The sequence below is a fragment of the Bufo gargarizans genome, chromosome 2 (assembly GCF_014858855.1).
Source record: "Bufo gargarizans isolate SCDJY-AF-19 chromosome 2, ASM1485885v1, whole genome shotgun sequence".
NCBI classification, from domain to species: domain Eukaryota; kingdom Metazoa; phylum Chordata; class Amphibia; order Anura; family Bufonidae; genus Bufo; species Bufo gargarizans.
In genome coordinates, this window is record NC_058081.1 from 220160694 (window position 1) to 220183274 (window position 22581).

The window sequence follows — 22581 nt, forward strand, 5'->3', positions numbered from 1 at the left end:
GCAGTGTCATCCACAGATCCCCCCATAGCAGTGTCATCCACAGATGCCCCTCCATAACAATGTCATCCACAGATCCCCCTCCAGAACAGTGTCATCCACAGATCCCCCTCCATAACATTGTCATCCACAGATCCCCTCCATAACAGTGTCATCCACAGATCCCCTCCATAACAGTGTCATCCACAGATCCGCCTCCATAACAGTGTCATCTATAGATACCCCTCCATAACAGTGTCATCCACAGATCTCCCTCCTGAACAGTGTCATCCACAGATCCCCCTCCATAACAGTGTCATCCACAGATCCCCCTCCATAACAGTGTCATCCACAGATGCCTCCATAACAGTGTCATCCACAGATGCCTCCATAACCGTGTCATCCACAGATCCCCCCCATAAGTGTCATCCACAGATCCCCCTCCATAACAGTTTCATCCACAGATCCCCATAATTCTTATGTACAGGATTCGTAGGATTCGAGATTCGAAAGATTCAATATATTCGAGAACCTTTTCGGATTCGGATTTAAAAAAAATTGGATTCGTCCCACCTCTAGAAAATACGTTCGTGAGCATGAGCCTTAAGTGTACTATGTTCCACTATACTTAATGTCAGAGCTGAATGCTGCGGCTCTGTTCCTCTCTCTATTTTCCCAGCATGAAAAAAGTGACAGACTGGGAAGGTAGAAAGGAACACTGGCAGCAGATAAACTGCAGGGAAGCATCTTACATAATTTTTTGGAATCTTTACTACATATATAGGGAGGCCGGGCTGGGGTAAGGAGGCAAAGACCAGAGACCATTTACCTAAGGCTGGTTTCACACGGGCGTTGCGGAAAAATGTGCGGGTGCGTTGCGGAAACACCCGCGATTTTTCCGCGCGAGTGCAAAACATTGTAATGCGTTTTGCACTCGCGTGAGAAAAATCGCGCATGTTTGGTACCCAAACCCGAACTTCTTCAAAGAAGTTCGGGCTTGGGATTGATGTTCTGAAGATTCTATTATTTTCCCTTATAACATGGTTATAAGGGAAAATAATAGCATTCTGAATACAGAATGCTTAGTATAATAGCGCTGGAAGGGTTAAAAAAAAATAAAAACGTTAACTCACCTTATCCCCATGATCATGTAGTTCCCGGTCTCTTCTTTAGCTGTGGGCTTGGGCTGAATGACCTTTGGTGATGTCAGATCACATGCTCCAATCACATGGTCCATCACCATGGTGATGGAGCATGTGATCTGACATCACCACAGGTCCTTTAGTCACAGCTAAAGAAGAGACCGACCGGGAACTAGGCGATCATGGGGATAAGGTGAGTTAACTTTTTATTTTTTTTAACCCTCCCAGCACTATTATACTATGCATTCTGTATTCAGAATGCTATTATTTTCCCTTATAACCATGTTATAAGGGAAAATAATACAGTGAATAGACTGTCACCTAGAACCCATGCGTGAAAATCGCACCGCATCCGCACTTGCTTGCGGATGCTTGCGATTTTCACGCAACCCCATTCATTTCTATGGGACCTGCGTTACGTGAAAAACGCAGAATATAGAACATGCTGCGATTTTCACGCAACGCATAAGTGTTGCGTGAAAATCACCGCTCATGTGAACAGCCCCATAGAAATGAATGGGTCAGGATTCAGTGCGGGTGCAATGCGTTCAACTCACGCATCGCACCCGCACGGAAATCTCGCCCGTGTGAAAGGGGCCTAACTGTCTACAGTACCGTAACCTTCAATAGTACCAGTGAGTTTCCAGAGAGTGGAATTACCTTGAGGAAGTGTTACGCCCTCAGTGTATTTGATAGATGAAGAGACAGAAAACAGCAGGTGTTTATAAGTGGTGGCATTAAAAGCATCATGTACTGTATAAAACCACTTGATTATTTATATGCAGGAACATTCACTATCTTTATGTATTCTGCAAAACTAAGCTTGTACCTTTTGTCCCCAGATATACATCCTAAATGCTTTTCCTTAGTTTTCTATAGTCACTGTATGAAAATTCTACTTATCAGTCCATGGACTTAAATGCTTCTATAGTCACCTATAAGAAATGTTGGTAAAATAAATACAAAATCAATGGACATTGTTGGAATGTCAGTTGTAACTGAACATTTATTCATGAATATCCAGGTTTTCTACTTTGCTAAACTACTATTTGTGCACATACGTGCTAAATGTCCCAGAACATCTGAGGCCCTGGAAAAATGGGAGAACTCCAGGAACAGTTAGCAAATCTTCAGTGTAACTAATGAAGGGCCTTGTTTATCCAGAGAAAGTAGCCTCCTATGAGCGCTAACTGTATGTGGCACCGGGATGATGCATTATTAGACAGGGCCCGAGTGTCCATATGTGGTCTGAGGGGACGACGCATCTCAAAAGGGGCATGGTATGCTGTGAAAAGGGTGTGGCCTACCCAGGAGGGGGTGTAGAGTTTCGAAAATGGGCATCACAAAAATACAATTGATAATGTGGCTGTAGGTACATTAGGCGGTCACCGTATAACAATTTTACTGCTGGCCAGTTAGATTACAGGCCCACAAAATTATGCATTAACTGTATATAAAAGATCAAGTGATTATGTGGCTGGAGGTATATTAGACAGTCGATGGATATCAATTTTACTGCAGGCTAGTGGACTACAGGCCCCAAAAATGATTAATTCACTGGACAGAAAACATCAAGTAATTATGTGGCTGGAGGTATATTAGACAGACAATGGATATAAATTTTACTGCAGGCCAGAGGACTACAGGCCCCAAAAATTAATCATTCACTGTACATAAAAGATCAAGTGATTATGTGACTGGAGGTATATTAGACGGTCATTGGATATCAATTTTACTGCAGGCGGCCTGTGGAGTACAGGCCCCAAACATTAGGCATTCACCGGACAGAAAACATCAAGTAATTATGTGGCTGGAGGTATATAAGACGGTCATTGGATATCAATTTTACTGCAGGTCAGTGGACTACAGGCCCCAAAAATTATTAATTCACCGGACAGAAAAAAATATTGATAATGTGGCTAGAGGTACATTAGGTGGTCACCGTATAACAATTTCACTGTTGGCCAGTTAGATTACAGGCCCCAAAAATTATGCATTCAATGTACATAAAAGATCAAGTGATTACGTGGCTGAAGGTATATTAGACGGTCATTGGATATCAATTTTACTGCAGGCCAGTACAAATACATGTCAAATACATATGTTTAAAAGAACTAAAAATATAAAATTGGATTACAAACATGGCTAACCAAATCCCCCCTTATGAAAAAATGAATAAATTATAATTTGGCAACGAAACGCTGCACAACTAAGTTCAGGACGTGTGCCATGCACGGCACGTGTGTCATTTTGTCCTGTTTCAGCGTGCTCAGCAGATTGGCACTGTTGTCGCACACCTCTTTGCCAACTGTCAAATTGAGTGGGGTTAACCACTTATCGGCCTGTGACCGCAGAGCTGAAAGCAGTGCAGGACCTGTGTGGCTCTTGGCTTCCAGGCAAGACAGCCGCAGCACAGAGTGGCAAAGTCTCACCTGGCACTTCGAATAGGTTCTGGGGAGCTAGGGGGGTGTAGCAGAAGAGGCGGTAGCAGTGGAAAAGGAGGAGTCAGCCGAGGAGGAGATGGAGGATGGAGTAGGAGGAGAAGAAGAAGAGGCAGGCCTGCATGCAATCCGTAGTGGTAACAACAAATCTACACGGGTGCCACGGGTTGAATGCTTGACAGCCATCAGAAGGTTCACCTAGTGGGCAGTAAAAAGTATGTACCTTACCTGCCCTGTTTGCTAGACCATGTGTCTGTGGTCAGATGTATCTTGGCACTGACACTGTGTGCCAAAGATACATTCACTTGCCGCTGAACATGGCCATATAGCTCTGGGAGAAATATTTCCATTCGGGGACCTTCTATTCCGGTGTGCCAATGGCCACAAATTTTCTAAAGGCCTCCGAGTCCACCAGTTTATATGGGTGGTCGTTCCTAGGTGAGTGTTGGGCTTACCGCGAATTATGTGCTGGCGTCCTGGGAGAACCAGATGTGACTGTGCATGCTGGATGGCTCTCTCCAGATACATTTGCTGTCTGCTTTTTGCCTCCTGTGCACTGCGAGTTCTGCCTGCTTCTCCTCCTTATCTGCTGCTCTGTCTCTCCCTCTGAACTCCCCTCCTCTTCCTCTCTTGTGGGCACCCACGTGATGTCCATCGACACATCATCATCGTCACCTTCACCACCACTGACATTAGATATCTTGGAGTAGACAGCAACAGCAGGGACCACCCCCCTTGGGCTGATCTGGGTACTGTCGTCAGACCGCTGGGTGGCGGCCCTTGCTACCTCCTCCTCCTCATCCAATGCCAAAAATGGCTGTGCATCAGTACGGTCTGGGAATGGATGGGAATATAATTCCTCTGACTCGAGTGGAGGGGCTATGGCGGTGGTGTCTTTGGGGATGCACACAGCAGACAGTGAGGAGGGTGCTGATACAGAGAATGAAGATGGTGCAGAAGTGGAGGGCTGAGTGAGCCACTCAACCAACTCTGGTGCGTCCTTTAACGTAATCGCATGCCCCTTCTCCAACTTCCCACTTAGGCTCCGGCCTGCTGCACCTGCCTGACCCCTTCCACCCCTGTGAAATGGCCTGCCTCTTCCTATGCATGTCATGTCTAGAGAAGAGCAGTATTTGTGGAAGCAGGTATATTGCAGGCCTCAATCAATATTTGGTGGAAGCCGGTATATCAATACCCTGTATCAGTATTACACTGTGTAATGTAGTCATAGGAATACCACATCAGAAAAGAAGCTCATGTTGCTCTGAATGCGTACATGTGTACAGTGTCCATGCAGGCAGGAAGCACAAGTTATGGTGTGTGGATAGACAAAACTGTATTTGACAGTCAGTTGCTGTTAGGAGGCTGAACACTCAAGAAAGTGCTGCTCAATATTTTCAGCAGATTTCAAATAATTAACAGAATTCCCTGTATCAGTATTTTGTGGAAACAGGTGTATAGAACCCAATAATGAGTATTTGCTGGAAGCCGGCAAATCAAACCCCTTAATCGATATTTGGTGGAAGCTGGTGTATCGCAGGCCTCAATCAATATTTGATGGAAGCCGGTATATCAATACACTGTATCAGTATTTTGTGGTAACAGTTTTATAGAACCCAATAATGAGTATTTGCTGGAAGCTGGCAAATCAAACCCCTTAATCGATATTTGGTGGAAGCTAGTGTAACGCATGTCTCAATCAATATTTGGTGGAAGCCGGTGTATCACACCCTTCAATCAATATTTTGTGGAAGCCGGTGTATCTCACACCTCAATCAGTATTTTGTGGAAGCAGGTATATCGCACCCCTTAATCAGTTTTTTTTTTGGGGCAACAGGTATATCACACCAGTTGCAATTAGTTATTCGAATAGCGTTTTGTCTTTCTATATAGCTGCGGTATCTCAGCAGAACCGTACACAACTGCTGTACAATGCAAATGCACTATAATATACTTTCTTTTTTAGAAGGTATATTATAGGTATATCACAGCACTCAATCCGTTTTTTTTGGGCTGGGCAACATGTATATCACACCAGTTGCAATTAGTTATTCGAATAGCATTTGTCCCTCTATATAGCTGCAGTATCGCAGCAGAACCGCACACAACTGCTGCACAATACAAATGCACTATAATATACTTTCTATGTTAGAAGGTATATTATAAGTATATCACACCCCTCTGTATGTCATACCTATCGATAGCACACCTATACCAGTCCTTAAAAGGACTCTTGTTGCCCTATTAGCTAGAGTTTGGTGTCCCTAACAGTCTGTCCCTGCTCCACATAGCAACCTCTCTCTACACTGGCAAAAATACAGAATGTAAAATGTCTGCCAGATCGGGTTTATTTATAGGGTAGGGTGTGTGTCCATGTGCTGAAACGTCTCAATTGGCTGTCCTGTTCCACCTGATGGATGTCTCATGGGTCAAAATTATTCACAATACTAAAAATATGTAGCCGGCGGACATTGCCATATGTTCGCCTGTTCGGTGATCCGCAAACGAGCAAAGTTCGCCACGAATTGACTGCTGGGCGAACCGCAAGGCCATCTCTACTGTAGTATGTCTCCATATCATAGCCATACACATTAGAGAACTGTGTGCTGTTATGATGTTTTCCTATAAAGTAGAGACAAGGAATTTTGTTCCCTAACTCTATCTCTCTCGCTCTCTCTCTCTCAGGAAAACCATATAGAACACTAAGCAGAAGTACTGATCAACAGTGATGTGAATAAAGCACTTGGGGTGAGCTATACCACTTAATATTAGCTGCTGAGTCTGCTAAATCCTATCTGTGTTGTCTTTGTTTCTCTTGGCACTTCCTTCCTTCTCCTTCCCTTCCACTCTTTATAGATTTCAATACTATGATGTAAATTTGGAAGTGAATGGTAGCTGAGCTGTGTAGTAACCCGCACGGCCACTAAACTTTGAACAGACCTGTGCTTCCTTTTCCAATCAAAGAGCTGAAGCCTGCATGGAACAGCTGATCGTTGTGGGTGCAAAGCGTTATTTAGTAAGTTACGTTTTAAGAATTTCATGTCCTCTGTGCTCTTGCAGAGTGTTAGACCCTCACCAATGCCTTCCCCAAAAAATAAATAAAATTCCTTTAATATAACTAGACAATACAAATAGGCAGTGTACCCAGTATGTAAATGTCCTGACCTATCGCAGGATCTGTATCCAAACTACCTGGTAAGGAGATTCCATCATACGCAGCGCCTTCCCATAACCTACCACAACAGCACATACAGTGGAGGAAATAATTATTTGACCCCTCACTGATTTTGTAAGTTTGTCCAATGACAAAGAAATGAAAAGTCTCAGAACAGTATCATTTCAATGGTAGGTTTATTGTAACAGTGGCAGATAGCACATCAAAAGGAAAATCGAAAAAATAACTTTAAATAAAAGATAGCAACTGATTTGCATTTCATTGAGTGAAATAAGTATTTGAACCCTCTAACAAAAAAAGACTTAATACTTGGTGGAAAAACCCTTGTTTGCAAGCACAGAGGTCAAACGTTTCTTGTAATTGATGACCAAGTTTGCGCACATTTTAGGAGGAATGTTGGTCCACTCCTCTTTGCAGATCATCTCTAAATCCCTAAGGTTTCGAGGCTGTCTCTGTGCAACTCTGAGCTTGAGCTCCCTCCATAGGTTTTCGATTGGATTAAGGTCCGGAGACTGACTAGGCCACTCCATGACCTTAATGTGCTTCTTCTTGAGCCACTCCTTTGTTGCCTTTGCTGTATGTTTTGGGTCATTGTCGTGCTGGAACACCCATCCACGACCCATTTTCAGTTTCCTGGCAGAGGGAAGGAGGTTGTCGCTCAGGATTTCACGATACATGGCTCCGTCCATTTTCCCGTTTATGCGAATAAGTTGTCCTGTGCCCTTAGCAGAAAAACACCCCCAAAGCAAAATGTTTCCACCCCCATGCTTGACGGTGGGGACGGTGTTTTGGGGGTCATAGGCAGCATTTTTCTTCCTCCAAACACAGCGAGTTGAGTTAATGCCAAAGAGCTCTATTTTGGTCTCATCAGACCACAGCACCTTCTCCCAGTCACTCTCTGAATCATTCAGGTGTTCATTGGCAAACTTCAGACGGGCCTGCACATGTGCCTTCCTGAGCAGGGGGACCTTGCGAGCCCTGCAGGATTTTAATCCATTGCGGTGTAATGTGTTTCCAATGGTTTTCTTGGTGACTGTGGTCCCTGCTAATTTGAGGTCATTAACTAACTCCTCCCGTGTAGTTCTAGGATGCTTTTTCACCTTTCTCAGAACCATTGACACCCCACGAGGTGAGATCTTGCGTGGAGCCCCAGAGCGAGGTCGATTGATGGTCATTTTGTGCTCCTTCCATTTTCGAACAATCGCACCAACAGTTGTCACCTTCTCTCCCAGCTTCTTGCTAATGGTTTTGTAGCCCATTCCAGCCTTGTGCAGGTCTACAATTTTGTCTCTGACATCCTTGGACAGCTCTTTGGTCTTTCCCGTGTTGGAGAGTTTGGAGTCTGCTTGATTGATTGATTCTGTGGACAGGTGTCTTTTATACAGGTGACTAGTTAAGACAGGTGTCCTTAATGAGGGTGACTAATTGAGTAGAAGTGTCTAACCACTCTGTGGGAGCCAGAACTCTTAATGGTTGGTAGGGGTTCAAATACTTATTTCACTCAATGAAATGCAAATCAGTTGCTATCTTTTATTTAAAGTTATTTTTTCAATTTTCCTTTTGATGTGCTATCTGCCACTGTTACAATAAACCTACCAATGAAATGATACTGTTCTGAGACTTTTCATTTCTTTGTCATTGGACAAACTTACAAAATCAGTGAGGGGTCAAATAATTATTTCCTCTACTGTAGTGTGAAGCAGCAAAATCTCCCCGCTCTGACCTATAGAGCATTGTCTACAGTATTTATCAATGTATATCAATAACTGCTGTATATATGCTCTAGACAGCACTCTTTTAGAACATCTTAATGAGTTATAGTTAAATAATTATTTAGATTTTGAGGGCTGACAATTATGCTATTAAAGCAGATAAGCTAATCCTGGTGATAGCTCCTCTTTAAGAAAAAGGGTTATGTGAAAAGTATGATGTCGTATGTGCACTTTTCACCCAACTAATGGTGCTACTACTAAGATGATTTTTTTAGGTCAATGTTTTCTTTGTAGCTCTGTAAACTAGTACACTGTGTGATGTAGTCATAGGAATACCACATCAGAAAAGAAGCTCATGTTGCTCTGAATGCGTACATGTGTACAGTGCCCATGCAGGAAGGAAGCACAAGTTATGGTGTGTGGATAGACAAGACAATATTTGACAGTCAGTTGCTGTTAGGAGGCTGAACACTCAAGAAAGTGCTGCTCAATATTTTCAGCAGATTTCAAATAATTAACAGAATGCCCAGATGCCGGATGTATTTTGAAGGTGAAAATACTTACTTTATAATAATTACCCCATGTACTACTCAAGTTATAGAACATTGAAAACCAGATGTATTTATACTTCAGTGAATCCATACTGCACACTTTCTGCTCTGATCTTTTTGAATTAGATATTGGTTTAGACTAGATGATGGAGCCTTTCTATTTTCTTCTTAAAAAAGAGAAGCTCTGAGCTCATGTTACTAGTTAGTATCCCAAGTAACATAAATCTCCATGACAGACTGAAGACACTTGGAAGAACACAGGGAGGTGTGGATTAAATAAGGGCAACCTTATACTTCAAGCTTTAACCCCATAAGGACCCGTCACTTAAGGACCAGGAGCTGCACCCCCCCAATCAGCGGCAGGGGTCCGGCATTCACTGACAGCCGGACCCCTGCTGTATCCACCCGCATCAGTGAAAACACATATGCTGGCGCATTAACCCTTGCACTGCGGCGGTCAGCGCTGACAGTGGCAAGTGCGGGATCCTACCGGGTGCAGGGTGGCCATCGGGTTCCCACGCTGCTGTTACGGGGACCCAATAGAAGGGAAGCTTCCGTGACAGCCTGTGAGATCCAGCCCCCTGGATCTCACAGGAAGCAGGCTGAAGTATATTACAGTGTATAATACACTTACAGCCAATGTATTACAATACAGAAGTATTGTGATGCATTGTAAAAGAGATCAGACCCCCAAAAGTTGAAGTCCCAGAATGGGACAAAAAATTAATTGAAATTTAAATTGAAACTTAAAAATAAAGTTTTACCCAAAAAAAAAAAAAGCGTTCTTTCCAAAAATAAAGTAAAAAAAATTGGAAAGAATAGGGAAATAAGAAAAGTAGACATATTAGGTATCGCCGCGTCTGTATTGACTGGCTCTGTAAAAATATCACATAACCTAACCCCTTAAGTGAATACCGTCAAAAAATTAAAATCAAAACTGTGCTAAAAAACATTTTATGTCATCTTACAACACTAAAAGTGCAACACCAAGGCGTATGCCCCCCAAATAGTACCAATCTAACCATCTCATCATCCCACAAAAAATGAGCCCCTACCTAAGACAATTTCCCCAAAAAATAAAAAATATGGCTCTCAGACTATGGAAACACTAAAACATGATTTTTTTTTTGTTTAAAAAATGCTTTTATTGTGTTAAATGTGAAAAAAATAAAAAAGTTGACATATTAGGTATCTCCGCGTCTGTAACAACCTGCTCTATAAAAATACCACATGACCTAACCTCTCAGATGAATACCGTAAAAAAAAAAAATCGGTGTAAAAAAAGCAATTTTTGGTCACCTTACATCACAAAAAGTGTAATAGCAAGCAATCAAAAAGTCATATGCACCCCAAAATTGTGCCAATCAAACCATTGCCTCATCCTGCAAAAAATGAGCCCCTAACTAAGACAATCGCCCCCCAAAAAAACACATGATTTTGTTTGTTTAAAAAAAGCTGTTACTGTGTAAAACTTAAATAAACAAATAAATATGCATATTAGGTATTGCCGCAGCCATAGGAACGTGCTGTAAAAAAATATCACATAAACTAACCCCTCAGGTGAACACCGTAATTTTTTATTTATAAAAAGTGTGTCAACAAAGCAATTTTTTGTCACCTTACATCGCAAAAAGTGTTATACCAATCAATCAAAAAGTCATATGCACCCTAAAATGGTACAAATCAAACCGTCAATTCATACTGATAAAAATGAGTCCCTACGTAAGACAGTCGCCCAAAAAAATAAAATAAAAAATGGCTTTCAGAATATGGAGACACTAAAAAATATTTGTATTAAAAAATGCTTTATTATGTAAAACTGAAACAAACAACCCAAAAAATATATTTGGTATTGTCGCATCTTTAACAACCTGCTCTATAAAAATACCACATGATCTAACCTGTCAGATGAACATTAAAAATGATAAAAAATAAAAACGGTGCCAAAACAGCAAATTTTTGTTGCCTTGCCTCAGTGTAAAATAGAGCAACCAAAAATCATATGTACCGTAAAATAGTACCAACAAAACTGCCACCTTATCCCTTAGTTTGCAAAATGGGGTAATTTTTGTGGTGTTTCTACTGTAGGGGTGCATCATGGGGTCTTCAAATGTGACATGGAAACTTAAAATTATCCCAGTGAAATCTGCCTTCCAAAAAACATGTGGGGGGTTTCTGTAAACTACAGAATCAGGGCACTAACTATTGAGTTTTGTTTGGCTGTTAACCCTTGCTTTGTTACTGGAAAAAATAGATTAAAATGGAAAATCTGCCAAAAAAGTGAAATTCTGAAATTTCATCTACTTTTTCTTTCATTCTTGTGGAACACTTAAATGGTTAAGAAAGTTTGTAAAATCAGTTTTGAATATTTTGAGGGGTGTAGTTTCTAAAATGGGGCAATTTATGGGTGGTTTCTATTATGCAAGCCTCACAAAGTGACTTCAGACCTGAACTGTTCCTTAAAAAGTGGGTTTTGGAAAAGTTCAAGATTTATTTCTAAACTTCTAAGCCTTGTAACGTCCCAAAAAAAGAAAATATTATTTACAAAATTATCCAAACATGAAGTAGACATATGGGAAATGTAAAGTAATAATTATTTTAGAAGGTATCACTGTTTTAAAAGCAGAGAAATTGAAATTTAGAAAATTTACAACTGTCATGAAGTACAATATGTGACGAGACAACAATCTCAGAATGGCCTGGATAAGCACAAGCGTTTTAAAGTTATCACCACAATAAAGTGACGCTTGTCAAATTTGCAAAGAATTGCCTGGTACTTAAGGTGAGAAATGACAGGGTCCTGAAGGGGTTAAAGTGACCTTCTGGTTCAAGAATAAAAAAAAAAATCACATTAACTGAGGAAGGAATAGAACATTTACATGGTGACCGCCTTTTCATCAATTCTTGGGCTTTTCTTCTGTCATCCACGATTGATGGAGTGCTTATCAGACTGATGCATACTGTGCATTTAGTAGTCCTAGACACCTCCTGCATGTTTAGTCCTACTCTTGGATTGGCCAACTGTGCTCATGTAAACAGCGATGGCCCATGTATGGGCAGCAGGAACCGTCTTGGCTACTAAATGCACAGTGTGTATCAGGTAGTGTGAAAAGAAGTACGGCTATCTGGGAAGCCTGGGAAGTGGTGGATGAAAGCACCAGGTAAGTGTTCTGCTCATTCCCAGATTTGAGGAAGTCATGGTGTTCAGTAGAGCTCTGGTGAGCCCCACGGCTCCTCACAACTTACTTGGCACAGTCCATTGGATAGCAGCTCTGCTTGGTATTGCATCTCAGCCCTATTCACTTGAAATACACAGAGCTGCACATAGGCCATGTGACTAATGAATGTGATGTCACATGGCCTAGGAAAAGCACCACAGCCTCTTCATACAGCTTATCGGCTGGGGTGCCAGGAGTTGGACCCCTTCTGATCTGATATTGATGACGATAGGCCATGAAAATCAAAATACCAGAGAACCCGTTTACTAATGGTTTATGTCACATTCATAGATATCTAAAACAGTCAATAAGTAAACATCTCTAAAAACTTTCTGTCCTGCTTGGAAGAACATATAAGAAGATACATACCTGTCTCAACAGCTTCTTTGACTATAACAGCACAGTAGGGTCTCTGCATGACTTCCCCATTAGGTGGCAGGTATGGCCCAACTTCGAAATTGGAGAGACTTATTCGTAGAAACGGTGACATAGCTCTTCCTGTTTGATAGTAAGACAAGAAAGTTTTTTCTATATAAATGGCACGTTCCTTTCCTTCAGCTGGTTATCTATCAGGAAAAGACTGAAATGAGCAGTCAGAGTCAATGCAGCTATACTAAGTTATCTGTATAGCAGGAAGCTCTGCAGTGGTCTGTGCGTTGGCAAATGTGTCATCTGCACTAGCTTGGACTCTGTCTTTCCTGATTTCTCTGGCTACTTACAAATGTCAGCAGCACCTGTCGTTATCAGTTTCCAACAGCACAAGACACTACTGTAACTACAGTCAAAGCAAGGAACTAGTTATTAAAGCATGCCAAGAAATTGCACGGAGTGTATGTCTATATGAAATGCACCAATTTTCTGATATGGCTGCAATTCCTATTGATATAGCATGCATCCATCTATGTCATGGATTTTGAAAAAAAAATCTTCGTAGTCAAAATTCTGTTCAAATTAACACTTTGCTATAATGTTGACATTAATACTTACTGTACTAAACCCACCAAATGCAATGTATGCAGTTACCATAATTGAATTATTTTGTAAAATATATGAATTAATTAATTATCAGAAAAGTAAGTATCAATTTAATGTCGTTTTTAGATATAAATTAAAAACAGATATGTTTCTTTTCTTCCCCATGGCACTTGTCTATAATATGAAAATAAATCATGAAATCTTGATGTATTCGCATCGGTCACTGCATCTTCCCAGCAGGCTGATACTGTTTGGTTTTATGAGATCATTTTTCAGCTTGTGTTGTGTACACTGGGGCAGGGCCAACAATCATCTTATTATCAGAGGATTACAATGAAAGATAACACCTCTTATAAAGCTGTCCTCCTCCTACCTATAAAGTTATCTCTGCACATAAGTCATTTAGCCATACACTTTTAGTAGTTGTCAGATGCATTATTAACAGATATTTTAATCCCCTCTCTTTTTTTATGCAGCAGGTTATAGGCAGCTTTAAAGAAGCACTAAACACAGAAAATGCTAAAAAAACAAAATAAAGTTTTACCCAAAAATTTAAAGTTTCAAGTAAAAAAAACACATCCTTTTCCCAAAATAAAGTAAAAAAAATAATAATGGAAAGAATAGGGAAATAAGAAAAGTAGACATATTAGGTATCGCCACGTCCGTATTGACTGGCTCTGTTAAAATATATCACATGACCTAACCCCTTAGGTGAACACTGTCAATAAAATAAAATAAAAACTGTGCTAAAAAACATTTTATGTCATCTTACATCGCTAAAAGTGCAACACCAAGGCGTATGCCCCCCAAAATAGTACCAATCTAACCATCTCCTCATCCCACAAAAAATGAGCCCCTACCTAAGACAATCGCCCCCCAAAAAAAAAATCATGGCTCTCAGACTATGGAGACACTAAAACATGATTTTTTTTTTTTGGTTTTTAAAATGCTTTTATTGTGTTAAATGTGAAAAAAATTAAAAAGTTGACATATTAGCAAGCGATCAAAAAGTCATATGCACCCCAAAATAGTGCCAATCAAACCGTTACCTCATCCCGCAAAAAATGAGCCCCTAACTAAGACAATCGCCCCAAAAAAAAAAAAGCTGGAGACACTAAAACCAGATTTTTTTTTGTTTAAAAAATGCTGTTATTGTGTAAAACTAAGGCTACTTTCACACTAGCGTTCATAGGTCCGTTTGTGAGCTCCGTTTGAAGGAGCTCACGAGCGGACCCGAACGCCTCCGTCCAGCCCTGATGCAGTCTGAATGGATGCGGATCCGCTCAGACTGCATCAGTCTGGCGGCGTTCAGCCTCCGCTCCGCTCGCCTCCGCACGGACAGGCGGACAGCTGAACGCTGCTTGCAGCGTTCAGCTGTCCGCCTGGCCGTGCGGAGGCGAGCGGATCCGTTCAGACTTACAATGTAAGTCAATGGGAACGGATCCGCTTGAAGATGTCACCATATGGCTCAATCTTCAAGCGGATCCGTCCCCCATTGACTTTACATTGAAAGTCTGAACGGATCCGCTCAGGCTACTTTCACACTTAGAATTTTTTCTAAGTTATTAATGCAGACGGATCGTACTGAACGGAGCCTCCGTCTGCATTAATATGATCGGATCCGTTCAGAACGGATCCGATCGAACGCTAGTGTGAAAGTAGCCTTAAATAAACAAAAAAAGTATACATATTAGGTATTGCCGCATCCATAAGAATGTGCTGTATAAAAATATCACATGAACTAACCCCTCAGGTGAACACCAATTTTTTTTTATAAACAGTGTGTCAAAAAGCAATTTTTTGTCACCTTACATCACAAAAAGTGTAATACCAATCAATCAAAAAGTCATATGCACCCTAAAATAGTACAAATCAAACCGTCATCTCATACTGAAAAAAATTAGTCCCTACGTAAGACAGTCGCCCAAAAATACAAAAAAACTATGGCTTTCAGAATATGGAGACACAAAAAAATATTTTTATTCAAAAATGCTTTATTATGTAAAACTGAAACAAACAACCAAAAAAAGTTATATTTGGTATTGTCGCGTCCGTAATAACCTGCTCTATAAAAATACCACATGATCTAACATTTTTTTTCTTGTTCCTATTTTGTCTCATATTACAATTTAAACGGAGAAATATATATATATATATATATATATATATATATATATCTGCACCATGAGGTCAGCCATATCCCCCCTTGTTCTTACTGTCATATGACAAGCTGCATGACAAGTGGCTGGAGCAGGAGCCTGTCTGCAGTAGGACAACAAGATTGCTAGGTCCGGCCTTAATCATTAAGATGCTGTGAGTTCGGTCAAAGGAGCAGTTTTCTGCATGCGGAAATACAGCTGTCACATGTAGCGTGTCTCCCAGACTGAATGCGCTCATGTGAAACAAGCCTTAGAAGTCATGCAATCCTGCAATTTTAATAGATATCAAACCCCTCAATAATCTGGAAAATCTTATGGGTCCAGAGCTAGTTAGGCAGAATGTAATTTTCTGCACGTAAATTAGACTGATATGTTAATTCCTGACATGACTGTACTTCCTTCAATGACATAACACATATAAATGAAAGAGAGGATTTCCGGGAAATCACAAGTGAACGTCGTCTTCCTGTAATTTATGCATTATACAAATACAAGCCAACAAAATACAAATTTCCCAACGTCCAGTCATGAAACCAGTACTGTAACCAGAGACAGTGGTTCAACAAAGCTTTGCGGGATTCAGGCCTACAGTTTTAAGCAGGCTTATTTATCTATTGATTTTATAAAAGATGCGGGAAATCCAGAGCACAGAAGTGGTGCGGAACACCGGAAGAACAGCAGAAGGAATACAAGTTCCAGCCTATGGACAAAATCACAGACTCTTTTATTGATTCTTTTTAAGAAACACAATGTACACCAGTTCAAATAATCCCGACACTGCTGTGGTGTAACATGGCTCACAATAAAAAAATAACAATTGTAGAAAATGAGTATAAAAACATGGTGACATGATGACATGGTGCACTGATTGAAAAATATATACATAATATTGATTAGTATTGTAAAATAAAATCCTGCTTTTTGTGTAAGCCAATAGGGATACGTATTTAATGTGAACATCCACTTGGTTTCTTTATTAACCAGTTCCTGTCCAGACGGTCACGTCTCCTCTGACATTTTAAAATACTGATTCAGAGATCGCAGCTGCACAACACTCGTGCAGCTGCTGAGCAGGGGTCCCACTGTCGGTGACAGCAGAGCACCCCATATTGAAGGCAGGCATGATTTTTCACCATCCCACCAAGCCTTACCTATTGATCTAATACACAGTGTAGAGCTAGCGCTGTGTATAGAGATCAGGAAGCACTATGCTGCTTCCAGGCCCGGTCCCAGCAGTCATGTGACCGCTGGGGTCTAGTGTAGTGTCCCACTAGGTAGGAGTGCACAAGGGTCAATTGGGTAACGTGTTACTTCTGCTCACAAGGGACAGTGAGGTTATCTTTATCCATGCATTGTAATGTATTTCCTGTGTGTTTTTACATTGGTATGTTTCCCCTGTTAATGCTCAGCAGGCCTAGTTGGGTGTAATTAGACATCACAGACACTAGAGGGAAATAAGGAGCCCCTAGTATAAATGTCCAGGCCCAGACAGGGAGGGGTTAGGTAATAGTCAGGAGTCTGTGGAGACAGAAGTGAGAAGGCACCAGCCCAGGATATGCTGAGGGCCTCCTCCTGACATGCAGCTAGATAGTCCTGGTTTCTAGTTGCACCAGGAGGCTAGTGAAGGAGTCCAGCCTGCCTGGAGACCAGTAATCCAACAAATGCAGATAAGACACCCCAGTAGTAGGAGTGCACCTCCTGGGAGAAACCTGCAGCCACCTTTCCAATCCAGCAGAGAAGCCAGCTAGGAAGCAAAGGTATTGTAACCTAAAGCAAGTGCCAATACTGGAGGAAGGATTATATACCAAGGATTCAAGCCAGCAATTAGGCATCCGGGCCCTGGGATCCAGCCAGCTAGAATAGCTGAGGGGATAGAGCAGCATTGTACTGCAAAGCATTAACTTTTTACCCTCCAAGTATCTTGCAAGATTGAAACCTGCTGTGCTATCAAGTAAACCTGCTGTGCATTTATACTGTAAAGGACTGCATTATACAACACTGCAACTGATTGTATAAAGTTTGGACTGTTGTACTCCATTAATCCTCCTGCAAATCGGTGTGCCACCGTTACAGGCACTGGCGTCACGATTCTTAAAGGGACCTTACCTAAGGCACTCAAACCACCTGCAACATCCAGGGCACCTCACATACCATTAGGCCTGGTCCCTATTTACCGAGTGTGCCCCAGAGGAACTAGTGTCTACCTCTCCTTCACTGTCGTATGCCTGCCCAGGGTTCTCCTCAGAAAAGTGAGTAACCCTCGATTGCCCATACCGTGACCTCACTGTCGCTAATACCCTGCAGGTCTGGCGTGCTGCACTAGGTGTCTGCATGAGCTGCTAAGTCAGCGCTGCAATTTCTCTGCGGGCTGCATTCTCCTTGTAACGGGCTACTATGTCAGCCCCAGTTACAGGAGTAATCAGCATTAAATTTTTTTTACATTTCTTCCAAAGGTTCACTCATTAAGCCATTTATCATTATAAAAAATAGAGAAAAAAAAGAGAGACATACTTGATGTTACCACATTTGTAACAACTGGCTCAATAAATATATATCCTGATCTACCACGCCATAAAAAAAAGCTATGCCAGAACAGTAATTTTTTTGGTCACCTCACCACCCAAAAAACATTATATGAAACAATCAAAAAATCTTATGTATCCCTAAAATGGTAACAATGAAAACTTCATCTCATCCTGCAAAAACTACTCACAGAAGACCATCGGCAAAAAATATGGCTCCCAGTCATATGTACCCTGAAATAGAACCAATGATAATAGCAAATCATTATGTGAAAAATAAAAAATGTATGGTTCTCATAAAATAAACGTACTGGTTCCCCAGAGGCTTTGCAAAAGCAACATAGTGCCCATAAATCAGTCCACCAAAATGTGCACTGCAAACATTGCACATTTATTTCCGTAACCCAGTAGAACTCGCCTAACAACTTAAAGGCCATGGTGTGTCGCAGATGGTACAAGCTGGGCACAGCATACTGGGCACTGAAATGCCATATCTGTGGAAAACTTGCAGTTTTCATTTTGTGTTGTCCCCTGCTCATTTATTTCTGCACAATACCTGTGGTGTCATTTCTGCAAAACATCCAAATGGGATAACTTCTTGGGCGTTCCATTTAATATTTCACTAGAGCCTCTACAGTAGTGATGGCCTACCGGTTTGCGGCGAACTTTGCGCATTCGCGATTTGTCGAACATGCAAACACATGGCGATGTCTGTGCACGCCAAATTCTTTTGCATTGCGCCAAACTTTAACTGTGTTTCAGCACATGGACACACCCCCAACCCTATAACAGAACCTGATCTGGCAGTCATTTTACATTATGTGTTTTGCCAGTGTAGGGAGAGAATTTTGGAGCAGGGACAGGCTTTCAGGAACTTAGGGACACCAAACACTAGCTAATAGGGCCACAAAAGTCCTTTTAAGGACTGGTAACGCGCTATCGATAGGTGTGATACACAGAGGGTGTGATATACTTATAATATACTTTCTAACATAGAAAGTATATTATTGTGCATTTGTATGCTTCCAGAAAATACTGATTTATGGCTGCGATCTATCAGCTTCCACAAAATAGTGATTGAGGTTTTCCATATACCTGCGTCCACAAAATTACTGCTTGAGAGTAATATACCAGCTTCAACTAACAACTGATTGAGGCCTGCCATATATCAGCTTACACAAAATAGCGATAGAGGTTTTCCATATACCTGCGTCCACAAAATTACTGCTTCAGGGTGATATACCAGCTTCAACTAACAACTGATTGAGGCCTTCCATATATCAGCTTCCACAAATACTGCTTTCCTACTTCTTTAGGGACTTTGGCACAGTGTCATTTAAAAAATCACAGGCAGAGTAAGAGGCAGACCGTTCCGCAGGAGTGGTAGGGGTCAGGCAGGAGCACCAGGCTGGAGCCTGAGTGGGAAGTTGGAGAAGGTGTGTGTGATTATGTCAAAGGACGCACCAGAGTGGGTTGAGTGGCTCACTCAGCATTCCGCTTCTGCACCCTCCTCATCCTCTGTATCTGCACCCTCCTCACTCTCTGCTGTGTGCACCCCCAAAGACACCACCACCACCATAGCCCCTTCACTCGAGTCAAAGGAATTATTTTCCCATCCATTCCCAAGCCTTACTGATGCGCAGCCATTCTTGGCATCGGATGAGGAAGAGGAGGTAGCAACGGCCGCCACCCAGTGGTCTGACGACAGTACCCAGATCAGCCCAAGGAGGGTGGTCCCCGCTGTTGCTGCCTACTCAGAGATCTCTAATGTCAGTGGTGGTGAAGGTGTAGCAGCACAACGGAAAAAGATAAATACCGTTCCTTAATGTGGTGGTGCCAGCCGTGTTGGGAGTCAGTCCAGAGCTTCCCCAAACATAGATAAACTTGGAAAGAAACTGCATCACTCTCTTGTCTTCAATATCCAAAGGTTTATTCACCAATATAATGCAACGTTTCGACCTGTGTGGTCTTTCTCAAGGCTTGAGAAAGACCACACAGGTCAAAACGTCGCATTGTGTTGGTGAATAAACCTTTGGATATTGAAGACGAGAGTGCTGCGGTTTCTTTACAAGTTTATTGAAGGTGACGAAGATGACGTGTCGATGGAGGTCATGTGGGTGCCCACAAGAAAGGAAGAGGAGTGGAGTTCAGAGGGAAAGACAGAGCAGCAGATAAGGAGGAAAAGGAGCAGAAGCAGGCAGAACTCGCAGTGTATAGGAGACAAAAAGCAGACTGCAAATGTATCTGGAGTGAGCCATCTACCATGCATGGTCACATCTTGCGCTCCCAGGATCCCGGCACATGGCTCCGCAGTGTTTTTTTTTTTTAACATGTCAGCTGCTGATAATAGTGTTGCCATCTGCAGCTTGTGCTGTCAACGCATACGTCACGGTAAGCCCAACACTCACCTAGGGACAAACGCCTTAAGAAGACACCTGGCCTCCCATCACCGAGCCCAGTGGGAGCAATGCCGTCAGAACCCACAAAGCCACACTCCCGGTGCTCCACGTCCTGCCTCTTCTCCTTCTCCTCTCTCCTCCCATTTGTCCTCCACCTTCCACCATGTTGTGATCGCGTTCATCTGGCACAAGGCAGGCTTCCGTGGCCCAAATGTCTGAGCTTAAAAAAATGATGACACCGGAACTGCTAGCCCGCTAACTACTGCCATATAAATTGGTGGCCATTGGCACACCGCAATGGAAGGTCCCTGGAAGGAAATATTTCTCCCAGAAGGGCATCCCTGAACCACGTTTAGCGGCAAGCTAATATATCTCTGGCACACAGTGTCGGTGCCAAGATACATTTGATCACAGACACATGGTCTAGCAAACACGGGCAGGGAAGGTACATAACTTTTACTGCCCACTGGGTTAACCTTCTGACGGCCATCAAACATGTAAACCGTGGCACCCGTGTGGATTTAATGTTACCGCCAAGGATTGCATGCAGGCCAGCCTCTTCTTCTCCTCCTCCTACTCCATCCTCCGTCTCCTCCTTGGCTGACTCCTTCTTTTCCACTGCTACCTCATCTTCTGCTGCACCCCCAAGCTCCCCAGAACCTATTCGACGTCCCAGGTGAGACGCTGCTATACTGTGCTGCGGCTGTTGTGCCTGGAAGCCAAGAGCCACACCGGCCCTGCACTGCTTTCAGCTCAGCGGTCACAGGCTAACCCCGCTTAATTTGACAGTTGGCAAAGTGGTGTGTGACATTGGTGCCAATCTGCTGAACGTGCTGAAACAGGGCAAAATGACACGTGCCGTGCATGGCACGGACTACTGAACTTAGTCGTCTAGCGATTAGTTGCCAAATAACCCGGGTCCGGGACGTTTTGCGACAGGCCAGGAGAATCTCTGGTTATTTTTAGAGGATCTTACACGACCATGGCTTGCCTTGCTGACGTTAAGCATCTGCCCGTCAGACGTTTCTGATTTGTGACTGCCCGACGTGCTGGAACTCCACCTTGTATATGCTTGATAGGCTTCTCCAGCAGAAACATGCCGTTAACGACTACCTGTACGAACTCTTCGGCAGGACTGGTTTTCGGAAGCTTGGTTTCTTTTCAGTGGCTAATCATGCGCTACACATGCAGACTTCTGCGTCCATTTGATGAGATCTCCAAACTGATCGGTCGCAGCCATCGTACCTTACGCCTTCTTTTTGGAGCGTGCATTGCGTCGCATCATTGATCAAACTGTCGAGGAGCAGGAGCTGGAAGATGAGGAAGTCACAATGCTGAATGAATTCCCAGGGGGGCTGCTCCATCTGAAACAAGTCAGCAGTAGTGATGAGCGGCATAGGCAATATTCGAATTCACGATATTTCGCGAATTTTTGGGCAAATATTCACCATAAATTAGCAAATTTGAGAATTCATGATCTCCAGTCATTATTTTCTTGATTGCTAAAATCGGCAATGTAATATATTCATGATAAAAATGAGCAATTAGAATATTCATGATCAACACTAAAGGGTAGGCAATTTTCCTATTGGTTGCTAGGGATTTTGCTAAGTGCCGATATTCACGATAAATTCGCAATACATTCATGATAAATTTGCGATTTAGAATATTCGCGATCAGCACTATTCGCGAATACGAATATATAGCACTATATTCTAAATATTCTCGAATTCTTGAAGTGGTGATATTCGCGATTAAAATTTGCGATTAGAATATTCGTGCTCAACACTACTCAGCAGGAGTCTGAAGAGGAGTTAGAGGAGGATGGTGGCTGGGGGGAGGAGGAGGAGCAAGAAGAGCAGGTTTTAAACTTTTCGGGGATCTCTGGTGTTGTCCATGGCTGGGGGGAGGAGACCAAGGACGACATTCTCCTGGGCGATTAGCAGAAGCCAGGGTGCTCCACCGCTCCCAATTTAGTGCGAGTGGGGGCCTTCATGCTCCAGTGTTTAAAGAGGGACCCCCGTATAAAAAGCATAAAGGTCAAGGACGTGTACTGGGTGGCAACGTACTTAGACCCCCGGTACAAAAACAAAATGGCGGACATGTTACCAGCATGATTGCAGCACTTCCAGGCCTTGCTGCAAGACATGCTGCATTCTGCTGATGTGGGCACTGGCAGAGCCATTTCGACCCACAGCGAAACAGGTGCAGGTACCAATCCTACCGTGCCTGCAAAAAAGAGGGCGGTTTGAAGATGTGTTTGTCACTTTGGATATGAGATCATTCTTGCAACCAACCCATCGACAGCCGC

General features: G+C 42.5%; 1 protein-coding gene across 2 annotated transcripts in view; it reads right to left on the minus strand.

Moving 5' to 3' along the window:
• Window positions 1–22581, minus strand: part of PRKCQ (protein kinase C theta) — a 147320-nt gene that overhangs the window by 78485 nt on the left and 46254 nt on the right. The window contains exon 2 of one of the 2 annotated variants that reach the window (XM_044280027.1): window positions 12585–12713. The exons of the other annotated variant lie outside the window; for it this stretch is intronic. Coding sequence (XP_044135962.1) covers window positions 12585–12705 — 121 coding nt within the window. The 5' untranslated portion in view covers window positions 12706–12713. The remainder of the gene's footprint in view (window positions 1–12584; window positions 12714–22581) is intronic. 2 annotated transcript variants of the gene reach the window in all.